Source organism: Felis catus, chromosome F1 (assembly GCF_018350175.1).
Source record: "Felis catus isolate Fca126 chromosome F1, F.catus_Fca126_mat1.0, whole genome shotgun sequence".
Taxonomy (NCBI): Eukaryota; Metazoa; Chordata; class Mammalia; order Carnivora; family Felidae; genus Felis; species Felis catus.
Genome location: NC_058384.1, coordinates 44,978,750 through 44,991,203, shown reverse-complemented (window position 1 = coordinate 44,991,203; position 12,454 = coordinate 44,978,750). Strand labels below are relative to the sequence as shown.

Here is a 12,454-nt window from a genome sequence, read left to right as displayed (position 1 = left end):
CAGGCTACACAGCCTATCCTTAGGGTGTTAGAGGGAGGACTAAATGCTAACTCTTTGAGAGATTGGACTTTTAAGAGTTTTTCCATTACATATGCACTGGCTTAGGCTTTCTATCAACATTCCTCTCCCCTCTCCATGGTATAGAGTTGAGTGCAAAAAGCCACTCTTGACCCAAAGGCTACATTTCTCAACCTTTCAGTGAGAGTATGGTGATATCACTAATTCTCACCTGAGATATGAGAATAAAATACAAGTAAAAGTGATGTTTGTCATTTGTTCGACAGTAATTTCAAGAAGTGTATATATACCTTCTCCATGCTTTCTTTACCTTTCCGAAAACTATAGAGGATTCTTAGGTCCCAGCATATAGACACAAAATAAAACTGGTCTGCATACATAATAATGTACTTACATGTTATAGAGCATGCGCATGTGTGCGTGTGTGGGTGTGTGTATGTGTATGCGTGAATCAGTGGAGAAAATATCTACACTAAAAGCACCAGCATTAGACTCTAGTAAACAAAAAAAAAATCTTTTAAATTTTTGATATATATGTTGGAGCACTTGGTGCTAACTTTCATCTCTACTGCAACTAATATACATGAGAGAAGAAAAGGTCTACATTATGACATTACTTCCTATTGGACATCACATATTTGAAAGATACTGTCAAAATTTTATTTCTCCTTTTAATAACTGCTACCCTAAAGAAGAAATAATCTTTAAAATGTGAATGTCACTTAAACACATTTGTTGCTCTGTTAGGCACTGATTTTCAATGTAAATCCAAATACTATAAAGGATAAGCACATTCATGTACTTCTTACCCCTGTCTGTATCCCTTGATATTAAAAACTAATAATCACTTCCACAATTTGTAAAATGGAAGAGGATGCATTGGTTTTGACACACAATGAAGAACTGTTAAGCACCAGCAGGCAATGAGTCAATGCTGATGGCTCATGTCTCAATGAAATTCATAAACTACATGGTGGAGGTGTGTTTCCTCTGCTAATGCTTTTAAATCATTTACTACAAACTGTGTAGACATCACAGTTGTACACACACTTGTACAATTTCATACAATAACAATAACACTTTTTCATATCTTCAGTTTGTCCATACTTGCAACATCTTTATATCAATTTTCGCTCTGAAGAGATTTAAAAATAAAGCAAAGCAGCACAAAATATCCACAGCTTTATTATGTCAGAAACTCTAATTAAATAAATCTCTTTGCTGAATTAGCCTCATTATTTTAAAGTAGAGTCTGTGCCCATAAAGGCCACTTCTGTTTTTCATTAACCAATACTGCACTGACAATGGGAACTGAACAGAACATTGTATTCAAAATGGAGCCATAAGTTATGTTGTTATGTTTTTTAATTGCAGTAATCTGGTTTTTCAAATGTATATCCTCTATAATTATGGCTAAATATTCTCAGTAATATGACACAGAAGTTAATTGTAGGAAACTTTGTTCCTCTTAATGTTTTTCAAATAATATAATTTTACTCTGCCGTCATTCCCCACTGCCCTGTCACCCTTAGAGAGATTCTATCATGCCTAATTTTATGATTTTCAGATCACTCTAATGTACATTTTATTTATAAATCACCAAATTTTCAGAACTATTGTAGTGTGCGTTTAGAAAGAAGTGTAGTGTGAACCATTTTTAATAATACATAGACAGAAAAATGTAATAAATGTAATATTCACTGCCATCTCTAGCCAGTGGCCCTTAATCATCTTGATTGTGCAACACTATCAATAAAACTGCTGAACATAACTCCATTATTTCAACAGCATTCCCTGACCCACCAAGTCTTACACTAAATATGAGAGCTAGAGGCAAGTAGAATATGGTCCTTGCCCTCCATAAGCAAACAAAGAGAACATAGGCAACATGTTAAGTGTTGGGACAGAAGTAGGGTGGGGGTGGGGGTGGTAGCGGGAGGTTCAGAGAATCCCTAGAAGCCACTCCTAACCCAGAGTAAAACTGGGCTATAGATCATGATGTCAGGTAAGAATTTCAGATTAGGTGCTACCCAAAATTGTTACCCTGAAGGTCCACAAGTCCTGACCCAAGTTAAAAAGGAGTAGGTAGTGATGTGGGAAACAAAGGCAGAAGGCAATGGCAGATTAAATTAAATTTCCTCATAACCTGCAGCCCATTGACAAACACTTGAGGCAAGCAGAGCAAAGTTTCTCCAGGAACTCCCTACAATTTTAATGCTAATGTTTTGCTAGAGGCAAAAACCTTAGCTAGACCATAGCTAGGCCTCCAGTATCCTGTGGGTCTTTTTTAGCATATGAAAATCTCATTGGAAACTTCCCCTGGACTTTACCTCCCCCAACTCCAGAGTATACAACCAGTCTCTCCTCATGGTCCCCGGGCAGTTCTTTGGGCCCACAGGTCCCGTCCCTGCTTTAATAAAATCACCATTTTGCACCAAAGACATCTTCAAGAATTCTTTCTTGGCTGTTGGCTCCGGACCCCCTGAACCCCACTATCACCCCAAAACCTCATCAGGTAGGGAAGCTAGGAATGGGAAACAGAAGTCCAAGAAGACAAAGCAGAATATGCAAAGGCTCAGAGACAAAGGAGAACAGAGTATGTATAAGTGGCTTGAGGTAGGTGAGCTTGGCTGGATAGGAGGTGAGGTGAGGTAAACAAAGGTCAGATTATAAAGGACCTTCATTTATTCAGTTATTCACTCACTCATTTAATAACTAACTACTGGTTGCCTGGGGGGCTCAGTTGGTTAAACATCTGACTCTTGATTTCAACTCTCATGGTTCATGAGTTTCAGCCCCCACCCCCTCCCCGTCTAGCTCTGCACTGATAGTGTGGAGCCTGCTTGGGATTCTCTCCCTCTCTCTCTCTGCCCATCCCCTGCTCACACATGCTCGCTAGCTCTCTCTCTCTCAAAGGTAAATAAATAAATTTTTAAAAACAAATAAATAACTACTGAGAGTCAAATTTTTTCTGAGGATTCAGACAATAATCGATGCCCTCATGGAAGAACCACAGCAATCCATGTGGAATACACAGGAAATAAAACAAGTATACTACTTACAACATATGAAAGAGATAAAGGCAGTAGAGAAAAGTTAAAAGGGAAAAGAAAAAAAGTATTTGAGGGAGTCTTGTGAGGAGAATACAATTTTAAACAGGATATTTAGGTAAAGCTTCACTGAAAATACAATTTTGAGTAAAGATCTGAGGAAGTGTGCCTTATGTTATCTGATGGAAGAGAATTCCAGACAGAGGGAACAGCAGGTATGAAGGCCTAAGCCAGCTCTGTGGCTGGTATGATCCAGAAACAGAGAAGAGGCCAATGTGACTGGAACAAAATGGGTGGAGGAGGAGGAGGAGGAGGAGGTGAAGTTACAGGGAAGCCATGGGAAGCACCTCAGCATTCAGAGCACAGCCATGTCAAGATCTGACTTAGAACTTAAAGAAACACTGGCTGCTATATTAAGAATAAACCAAAGAGGAGCAAAGGCACAATTAGCAGAACTAATTAGGAGGGCTACTGCAGTACTCAGGTGACAGAAGGTGGCCTGTGCCAGGATGGCAGCCTTGAGAAGTGATTCTATGCTGGATATATCTTGAAAATAGAAATGACAGAATTTTCTAAGGGGTTTGCATATGCTGCAGAGTGTGAGACCAAAAGAGAAGTTAAGAATAACTCTAAAGCATTTGGCCTGAGCAACTGTTAGGTTGGAATTTGGTTCTGCTGAAATGTGGAAGGCTGAGAGTGGGGCAGGGCTAGGGGAAGGATGGAACTGTCACATGTTGAGATGTGGAAAAGCACAGAAGAAGCCAATTGGAACACGGCAACTTCGAAATGCCTATTAAACATCCAAGTAGAGAGGATGAATATGCAGTTCAAAAGGGGGGGAGAGTAGGGGTGGGCGACCAGGGCAGGGACCAGGAAGGTGCTGGCTTCTGGGGTCAATGACTTAACCATGGATAAAAGCAGAAAAATATTAGTGCTGAAGGCCACAAAGTGAAGGGCAAATATAAGAAAATTTCTGCTTCTCTGTATGTCAGGTGGGAATAATAAGATTAAGTGCATATTGAAGGTAATAACATAAATAAAACAATTAGACCAATGCCAGAAAAGAGCAAGAACTCCAAAATATATAACCATTCACAGGCTGAAAAGTCCCTGAGGGTAGAGAATGTTGTATCTTGAGTCACAGAAATATAAACACATGCCAAGTATTCAATAAAGATATAGTGGAATAGCCATAATTATATTTCATTAAATAAATTAAAATTGTACAAAGAATTATCACATAAATTGTTACATAGGAAAATTTCAGTTGTTCATCTTTAATCCTTTAATAAATACAGAATAATTGTCACTGTCTACACAAGCTGAGGAGTAACTGATTCATTTAAATGCATAATATATCATCACTTCCCATTTTATTTTGACCTTTCGTATTTCTCAATTTTATTAGGGTGAACCTCCACATGAAAAACAATTCTACAAAAGTTGGCCACCAAATTTGTTTTCTGCTTTGAAAACTATTTAAATTTAGTAGGTTGGACAGGAGACCATGATGGTGATGAGTTAAAAATTATTCATGCTCTTACACAGACAGTTCCTTTCCCTACTACTTCTAGTGAAGGATAGAGCCTAAAAAGGGAAGTCTATAAATGAACAGAAATGCAATTTAATAAAAGCAACATAATAATGAATGGAAAAATAAGTTAAAATAAGTCAATAAGTCATTTAACTCAAATAAGATAAAGAGCTACACAAGCTAAATCTGAGACTTAGTCATGCATCCCAGTATATGCTGGAGTGCTTCAAAAGTCACTAGATTTTTGTTGTTGTTGTTTCGGGTTTTTTGGGTTTTTTGGTTTGTTTGTTTTTCGATTCCACTGATAAATGAAATCATACAGTATTTCCAGTTTTCTAATTTATTTCACTTAACATAATGCCCTCAAGGAATCTTTAAAAAGAAAAGGTAACACCTGGTAGAACTGAAAATACTTACATAGCTGGCATACAAAAGAGTATACCTTTTTGGAGTATATGTAAATCAAGAAGAGAGAGGTATATGGGTCTTTAAAGAGACTAACTCTATACTAAGCAATTACTTAAGAGTACTTTGGTTAGCAACAGAAATTATATGGGTGGGTATCCAGTATTAGCTTTGATAAATAGATAATAAAAGAAGAGATGTTTACTTTTCTTTAAAGAATTTTTTTTTCTTTTCTTTTTTGAGCTTATTTATTTATTTAAGTAATCACTACACCCAACAGGGGGCTCAAACTCATGACGCCAAGATGAGCACACTCTTCTGACTGAGCCAGTCAGGCACCCGAAGAAGAAATGTTTAAAAAAGAACCTACAACGATTATATTCATGTATTAACTGAAAGCCAGATCAATTTAATTGTGACAAATACCTAAAACATCCTTAAGAAAATGAATTCCATAGAACACCCTTCAAAATTATAATACAATTCAAAATAATCTAAAGACTGTTGTTGAAGTTCAAAGACATCTTACCATTCATTTCCTTGTGAAGGATTTTCTAGTAGCACTCGGATTATGTATAATAAACAGCTTAATAATTTGAGAGAAAAATTGAATAGACGAATTCTTAGACCTTTAAACAAACAACAAAAATTTAATTTTCATGTTAACTTAGTTCATGAAAGTCTAAAAAAATTGCCACAAATAACAACTTTAAATATAGCACTTATTGTATTTAAAAACTCTTTAAATTTTAGACATCTGGATTTTAATTGGGAAATTTTAATTTTAATATTGGGAAAAAAATGTGAGATTGACAGACTGCATGCACTGCAAATGGCCGCAAATATTACACCCAAGAATAAATCTTGGTTTGAGCACTGAGAAGCCACAAAAATCATGATTGGTTCAGATATGCTTAGAAGTGTAAGTATTTTTTATATCCATGAATTTTGGAATAAATTTTAGCTAGCTAGAAAATCTAGCTGCTTACAAATCCACCAGATAAGTTATACATCCTTTACTTTCAGAACACCTTGTAGATTTGATTGTAAAGAAATTATAATCATGTATATAATTATATATTATACACTCAGTAATTACATAATTATAGAAGAATCATAATAGCATTTGCTGGAAAATACATATATATTCACACACATTTTAGTTCTACCAGTTGAAACTTACTTTTTCCTTTAGGTTAAGTACTAATGCAATCTTAGATATTTGGGGGGTATTAAGACTGTCATGTATCTGTGAAACTGTTTAAGTCACAGTTATGAGGCTTATAATACTTAGTGATGAAGAAGAACAATTAACATTAAGCAAAATATGCTTAAAGTCTGATTAATAGAAACATTACCGTTCCTGCAATTATCAGGTGGTATCTGATTCATGCATTATGAATAAAATTTTGAGAAAGGTCTTCTTATAATTATTATTTAATAAAATCTGCAAGTGAAATGTCATTTTTTTTTCTCTGCTATATGTGAGTGTACTTGAGGTAACATTTCTTAACAGTAAAAGATTAATGCCTATTAATTTTGTAATTTTCCTAGGCTTCCTTATTAAAATGGCAGGTACACTTTTTACGGGTTAACTTCTTTATAAAGTCTTTTAAACTGTTAATGAAATTGCCCTGGTTTTATAGAACTGGTCTCCTCAAAAGACTGCTTAATCAAAGTTGGCTGCTGGTAAAGTATTCAAATAACGCATCTATATTTTCTGGCCTGGAGAGATAGAATTATTAGCATTAAGATCAAGAAGACCTTCTATTCAAATGATATGGCCCCATTAGTTTACATCTATTGGTAGGACTTCCTTGGAAATTGTAAACAACCAGGTTAGAGAGGCATTAGCTATTCTTAGCCTTACCTTTGCAGCTAAGTTGCCATTAAGAATCTCTAAGCAGTGTGTCTTACAGTCTGAAATATTCCTTAGAGTCAGTATTTTGATAACTTCCAACAACTCAGGCTTTTCTCTTTGAACCCTATAAGGGCACAACTTAATCGAGACCACCCAAAGAAGATTCCAAGATCAAAATTCAGAAAGAACAAAGTCTACACCACTTTCCAATAGTAGACCTTTCCACTATTTGCTGACATTTTAAGTAATAATCATATGAAAAATTGCATACTGACTCATTATTTTTGGCTTTTTAAAAATATGTGGTATTACGGGGAGGCAACAGGTGTCACTGACCCATCAGCCTTGAATGGTCTTAGCTCAGTAACTATGCCAATTTCATGTCTTCCTCAAGTTGCAATGTTTCCCAAACTTATCTGATGAGAAGAATCAGTGGAGTATGAAACTGTGCGCTGAGCCCTACACTTCCTGATTCAAAATCTCCAGAGAAGGATGTTAGTAATCTGTACATTTTAGAAAACCCTAGATGTTTCTTATTATCAGGCATGAATGGGAAACATTAAACTCTTCAACAGTAAATCAGACAGTTGTTCCCATTTGGTTAGAGCCTTCTCAAACCAAGTTTTACATGTGCCTCACAGTTAAAATAAGGGGACCCCTCATTTAAATTATTTTCCTCACTAATGCAAATGGCCCTCTCACAAGTCTACCTATGGTGTGGGATTTGGGGAACTGCAGGTATTCAAACACCCTAACACCACCACATGTAACATCAATAGCTTTCTGAATTTTTACTGCCGGGCAGACAAGATTATCATATTTATTCTACATAAAACATATTTTGCTAAAGGATCACACAGCTGATTTTTTTTAGTTAAACATATGTATAAACATGTTGATGGGAGAATAAAATGAATGACTTACTTGACCTCTGGTTTTTGATAAAAAATAACTTTAGTCTCTCTTTAAATGTGTTTTCATTCATATAGAATTCAACTTGTACCCTGCAAGCAGAAGATAACAATCTAATTAAAAATAATACATAAAGAATAAAATTATTTTATTTAATGCATTATAATATACTTTGAACAAATCCCTACTACAGAAAATGAAAATTGAGTAAAATGCTCAATTTTTTGTAAAGAACCCGTTACTTTCCAATTCTAAACATAGTAAGTTCAAATATCTTACATATTTAATTCTATTATCAGTATTAGTGGATGTAATGAGTGGTATGGATGATTCAAAACAGCAGTAATATGTGTCTTTGGAATAATTTTGAATCAATGTTTTCCCAAGTTTTTCCCGTTATTAAAATCAATTGGATGTTTGAACAGCGTCAATGCAAACTGATCCAGTTAGACCCCCACCATCCAAAGCACTGCATCAGAATCTTAAGGGCCTGGGCCGGAAAATCTATTTGTAACAAGTCCTTCCCTTCATCTTGAGCCTATATGAAACAGCACATTATGGGACATTTTACCATTTTATTTATTTATTTAGGCTCATATTAATATACACATGATCAACAAAGGGTAGTAATGACAAGTAGAATGTTAAAGTCAACATAGATATGTTATAAACCAGACAAAACAATGAAGGAACTGAATATTATATATGTGATGTATAATAAAATATTATCAACAGTCTAAAAAAATAGTAGCATGCTAATAAATACATTTGCTTTCTCCCTAAATTCCAGCAAACTTCTCTCATGTGATAAGACACAATATTTTAGGAGTGTCTGGGTGGCTCAGCCTGTTAAGCGCCCGTGGCTCAGGTCATGATCTCACAGTCTGTGAGTTCAAGCCTGACATCAGGATCCGTGCTGAGGGCTCAGATCCTGGAACCTACTTCTGATTTTGTGTCTCCCTCTCTCTCTGCCCCTCCCCTGCTTGGGCTCTGTGTGTCTGTCTCTCTCTCTCTGTCTCTCTCTCAAAAATAAACATTAAAAAAATTTTTAAGACATAATTAATATTTTTTTAAATATTGAGTGAAAAGAAATATCATGTTCATGATGATTTGTTAATGATCATCATTTGCAATTTTCTTAATGGTCTCAAATACATTTATTTATTTTAAGTTATGATTCCAAAACAGCTACAAACACACTTTAATGTTTACACAAACATTACACTTAATTTCATTTTTCCTAACATCACAAAATTTTGACCTTTTGTAACTGGTATTTTGAAATTTGTTTAATGTTTGTTTATTTTTGAGAGAGAAAGACAGAGCATGAGCAGGGGAGGAACAGAGAGAGAGGGAGACGCAGAATCCGGAGCAGGCTCCAGGCTCTGAGCTGTCAGCACAGAGCCCGACGTGGGGCTTGAACTCATGAACCATGAGATCATGACCTGAGCTGAAGTTGGACACTTAACCGACTGAGCCACCCAGGTGCCCCATGTAACTGGTATTTTGTAACTCTTAATTCCCTTCACCTATTTTGCACCTCCCAACTGCCATCCTCTCTGGCAACCACCATTCTGTTCTCTGTATCTCTGAATTTTGTTCCATTTTGTTTGTTCATTTGTTGCATTTTTTAGATTACAAATTTAAGTGGAATTTAATGGGGATATAGTGGACAGCAGGGTGACTATGGTCAAGATTAATGTACTGCAAATTTGAAAGTTGGTAAGAAAGTTAATCTTAGGGGTGCCTGGGTGGCTCAGTGGGCTAAGCAGCCGACTGGATTTCAGCTTAGCTCATGATCACAAGGTTCAAGAGATCAAGCCCCGCATCAGGCTCTGAGCTGACAGCATAGAGCCTGTTTGGCATTCTGTCTCTCCCTCTCTCTCTGCCCCTCCCCCACTTGTGCTCTTGCTCTCTCTCAAAATAAATACATACACATCAGAAAAAGAGTGAATCTTAGAAATTCTCATCACAAGAAATGTTTTCTAACTCTGGAGATAGATGATAACTAGATTTATTGTGGTGACCACTGTATACAAATGTCCAATCATTATGTTTACATCTGAAACTAGTATAATGTTGTATGTCAACTATACTTCAATAAAATAATTGCAATATCCTCTAGCAGAACACTTACATATGCATGTCTATGTGCATGTACACACTCCCATACACACATACACAAACTTACATACTCACACATGCCACATAAGTGCATGCACACACATAGAGACACAGAACTCCAGTAGTATCCTAGAATCCATCACTGAGTCTTTTCCCTCATTTTTTTGATTGAAAAGGCAGTTCATTTTAAATAAAGTAATTGTAACACTGATATCAAGCTAAATTATTTCAAATTTGATATAGATAGAAAAGGAAATTTGAAAGGACATATGGCTATTACACAATAATTCAGCAAAGACTGTGCAGATTTGCTCTAGAGTTAACAAATTTATAAGAATAGGAGTCCATTCTTCTGATAATATCTGAACTTCAGTACTGGGTATATAACAAAGGTTTAACTAAAAGGAGATCATTTAAAGCCTGATGCAAAATAATGAGATTCTGGGAAGTGTCTCATAGGAGGAAAAGTTTAAGGAACTGGAAATGTTTAGCCTAAATATGAACAGTTAGCAGTAATATAAGGGTTATCTTTATTTTTAAAAAAAAATTTTAAATGTTTATTTACTTTTGAGAGAGAGACAGAGTGCGAGCAGGGGAGGGGCAGAGAGAGACAGAGACCAGAATCCAAAGCAGGCTCTAGGCTCTGAGCAATCGGCACTGATCCCCACACAGGGCAAAAACGCCCAAGCCCTGATATCATGACCTGAGCTGAAGTCAGATGCTCTATCAACTGAACCACCCAGGCGCCTCAAAGGTTGTCTTTAAATATTAAAGTGGTTACCACTATTAACATGACATGACTCAATACATGATCCTCTACTGTATATAATTAATCATAGAGAAATAGGAGAATTAGGGATGAGATTACCCAATTATGAAATGACCATCACTGTGAAGTGGAGAGCCCTCCAATATATATAATTGTGCCAAAGATTGGAACAGCTTGTAATGCAGTGACTTTTTTTCCTGAGATAAAGACAATTTTGCATGAGACAAATTCTCTCATTAAATGACTTCCAGATTCCTTTCTCATTATAATATTATATGAAGTAAAACTCTTAATTAATCTAGTTCTCTAACAGAGTTTAGTGTTTATCCTTCCTAATTTTTTTCATGATTTTAATTTATTTTATATAACCTCTTTGTATTTCCCTTTCCAGATTTAAATATGCTTTTCCTTTTTTCTTTTTCCCCTTCCTCCTTCCCTTCCTTCCTTCCTTCTAAACCCTCTCCTCCCATCTCTCCAAATTTACCTCTATACAAATAGGTCAACTTAGTGCACTCCTTCTGGACTTCCCCAGAACCTCATGGTTTTAGTCACATTTACCCCAATATAATAGTGGAATTATGATTGTACTTAATAAAAATAAAGTAGAAAAGCAATTACTAAGTGGTATCTTCTCCCATCGACACATTTTCATTGTTTAATAATATTAGCTTTATAGTGGTCAACAACATTTTATTGTTTTATTTGCATAGATCCTATATTTCTTTGTGACATTTATTTCTGAGTATTTTATAATTTTGGTTGCTATTTTTAAACGGTTTTGTTCCAACCTTTAACTTTTGGTTTTGGTATTGTAAATGGTTACCATGTTGAATTCCTTTATATGTAGTAATATTATTTTTCAGGTTTATTGCTTGGGTTCTCTGGGCGGACAATCATGCCATCTAAAAATTTCCAATATTTCTGTTTACATTTAGCTGTTATTATACTGACTAGCATTTATTGAAGAAAAAATACCAACTGCGGTTTGTGTTCTTAAAAGGCCTCTTGTGCTTTAGCAATTATTATATTGTTGACCCTGGAATTTCAATAAATATTCCTATTTTACTAAAAATTATATCAGGAGTAGAGGGATATTGATTGTTATCAAAAACTAACTTGACTCTATCAAACTGATAGTACCTTGCTGGGATTTTTTTTGACATTGATTTGGTGAATTATTTCAACAGTTTTCCTATTACGCAATTATTTTTCAAGTTTGGAATAATTTTGGTAATCATTAATTATTCAGGTAATTTACTGGTGGATTCATTTTCTTATACTTTAAGGAGTTTTTCTTCTATAGTCATAACTAAGATTGATGTACTATCATCTTTAGATTATTCTGATAACTTCAAATACAAACTGAAAAACTCTCCAGATTTCTCTATAGTCTGTAACAATTTTCAAGACTATAGAGACAAAGTTTTGTGTAACCATCATCAATTTGCCTTATATTGATTTTAATTTGTTACTTTTTTTCCTTCTCATTGTGTCACTCTGGTTACTTGAATTTAGTATAAAAATCATGCAGGATCTTGTTAAAAACCAATTTCCTTGTTTCACTCTTAAAATTCCTCTTCACTAACTCTGAAGTCGGCCTCACCACTTTAATCACACAAAAAAATTCTGTCCCAGACTGTCCACACACCGTTCTTTCAGAAACACTATTTCACTTTTTTCATGGGCTAATAATGTCTTGGGCTCTGTTTAGGATGTCAAATATTTGCAGGGGTACCTGGGTGGCTGAGCTGGTTAAGCGTGCAACTCTTGATTTTGGCTCA

At 35.4% G+C, this 12,454-nt stretch overlaps 1 protein-coding gene and 1 long non-coding RNA gene across 12 annotated transcripts in view; one reads left to right on the top strand and one right to left on the bottom strand.

The window, feature by feature from the left end:
- The window catches only part of KCNT2 (potassium sodium-activated channel subfamily T member 2), a 363,444-nt gene that overhangs the window by 252,339 nt on the left and 98,651 nt on the right, over window positions 1-12,454 (bottom strand). For all 11 annotated transcript variants that reach the window (XM_019822157.3, XM_019822162.3, XM_019822163.3 and 8 more), the window contains exons 2-3: window positions 7,793-7,872; window positions 5,537-5,636 (exon numbers count right to left, since the gene is read on the bottom strand). In XM_019822157.3, the coding sequence (XP_019677716.1) occupies window positions 5,537-5,636; window positions 7,793-7,872 (180 nt within the window). The remainder of the gene's footprint in view (window positions 1-5,536; window positions 5,637-7,792; window positions 7,873-12,454) is intronic.
- LOC102899289 overlaps window positions 1-12,454 on the top strand; it is a 43,754-nt gene that overhangs the window by 30,169 nt on the left and 1,131 nt on the right. The window lies entirely within an intron of this gene.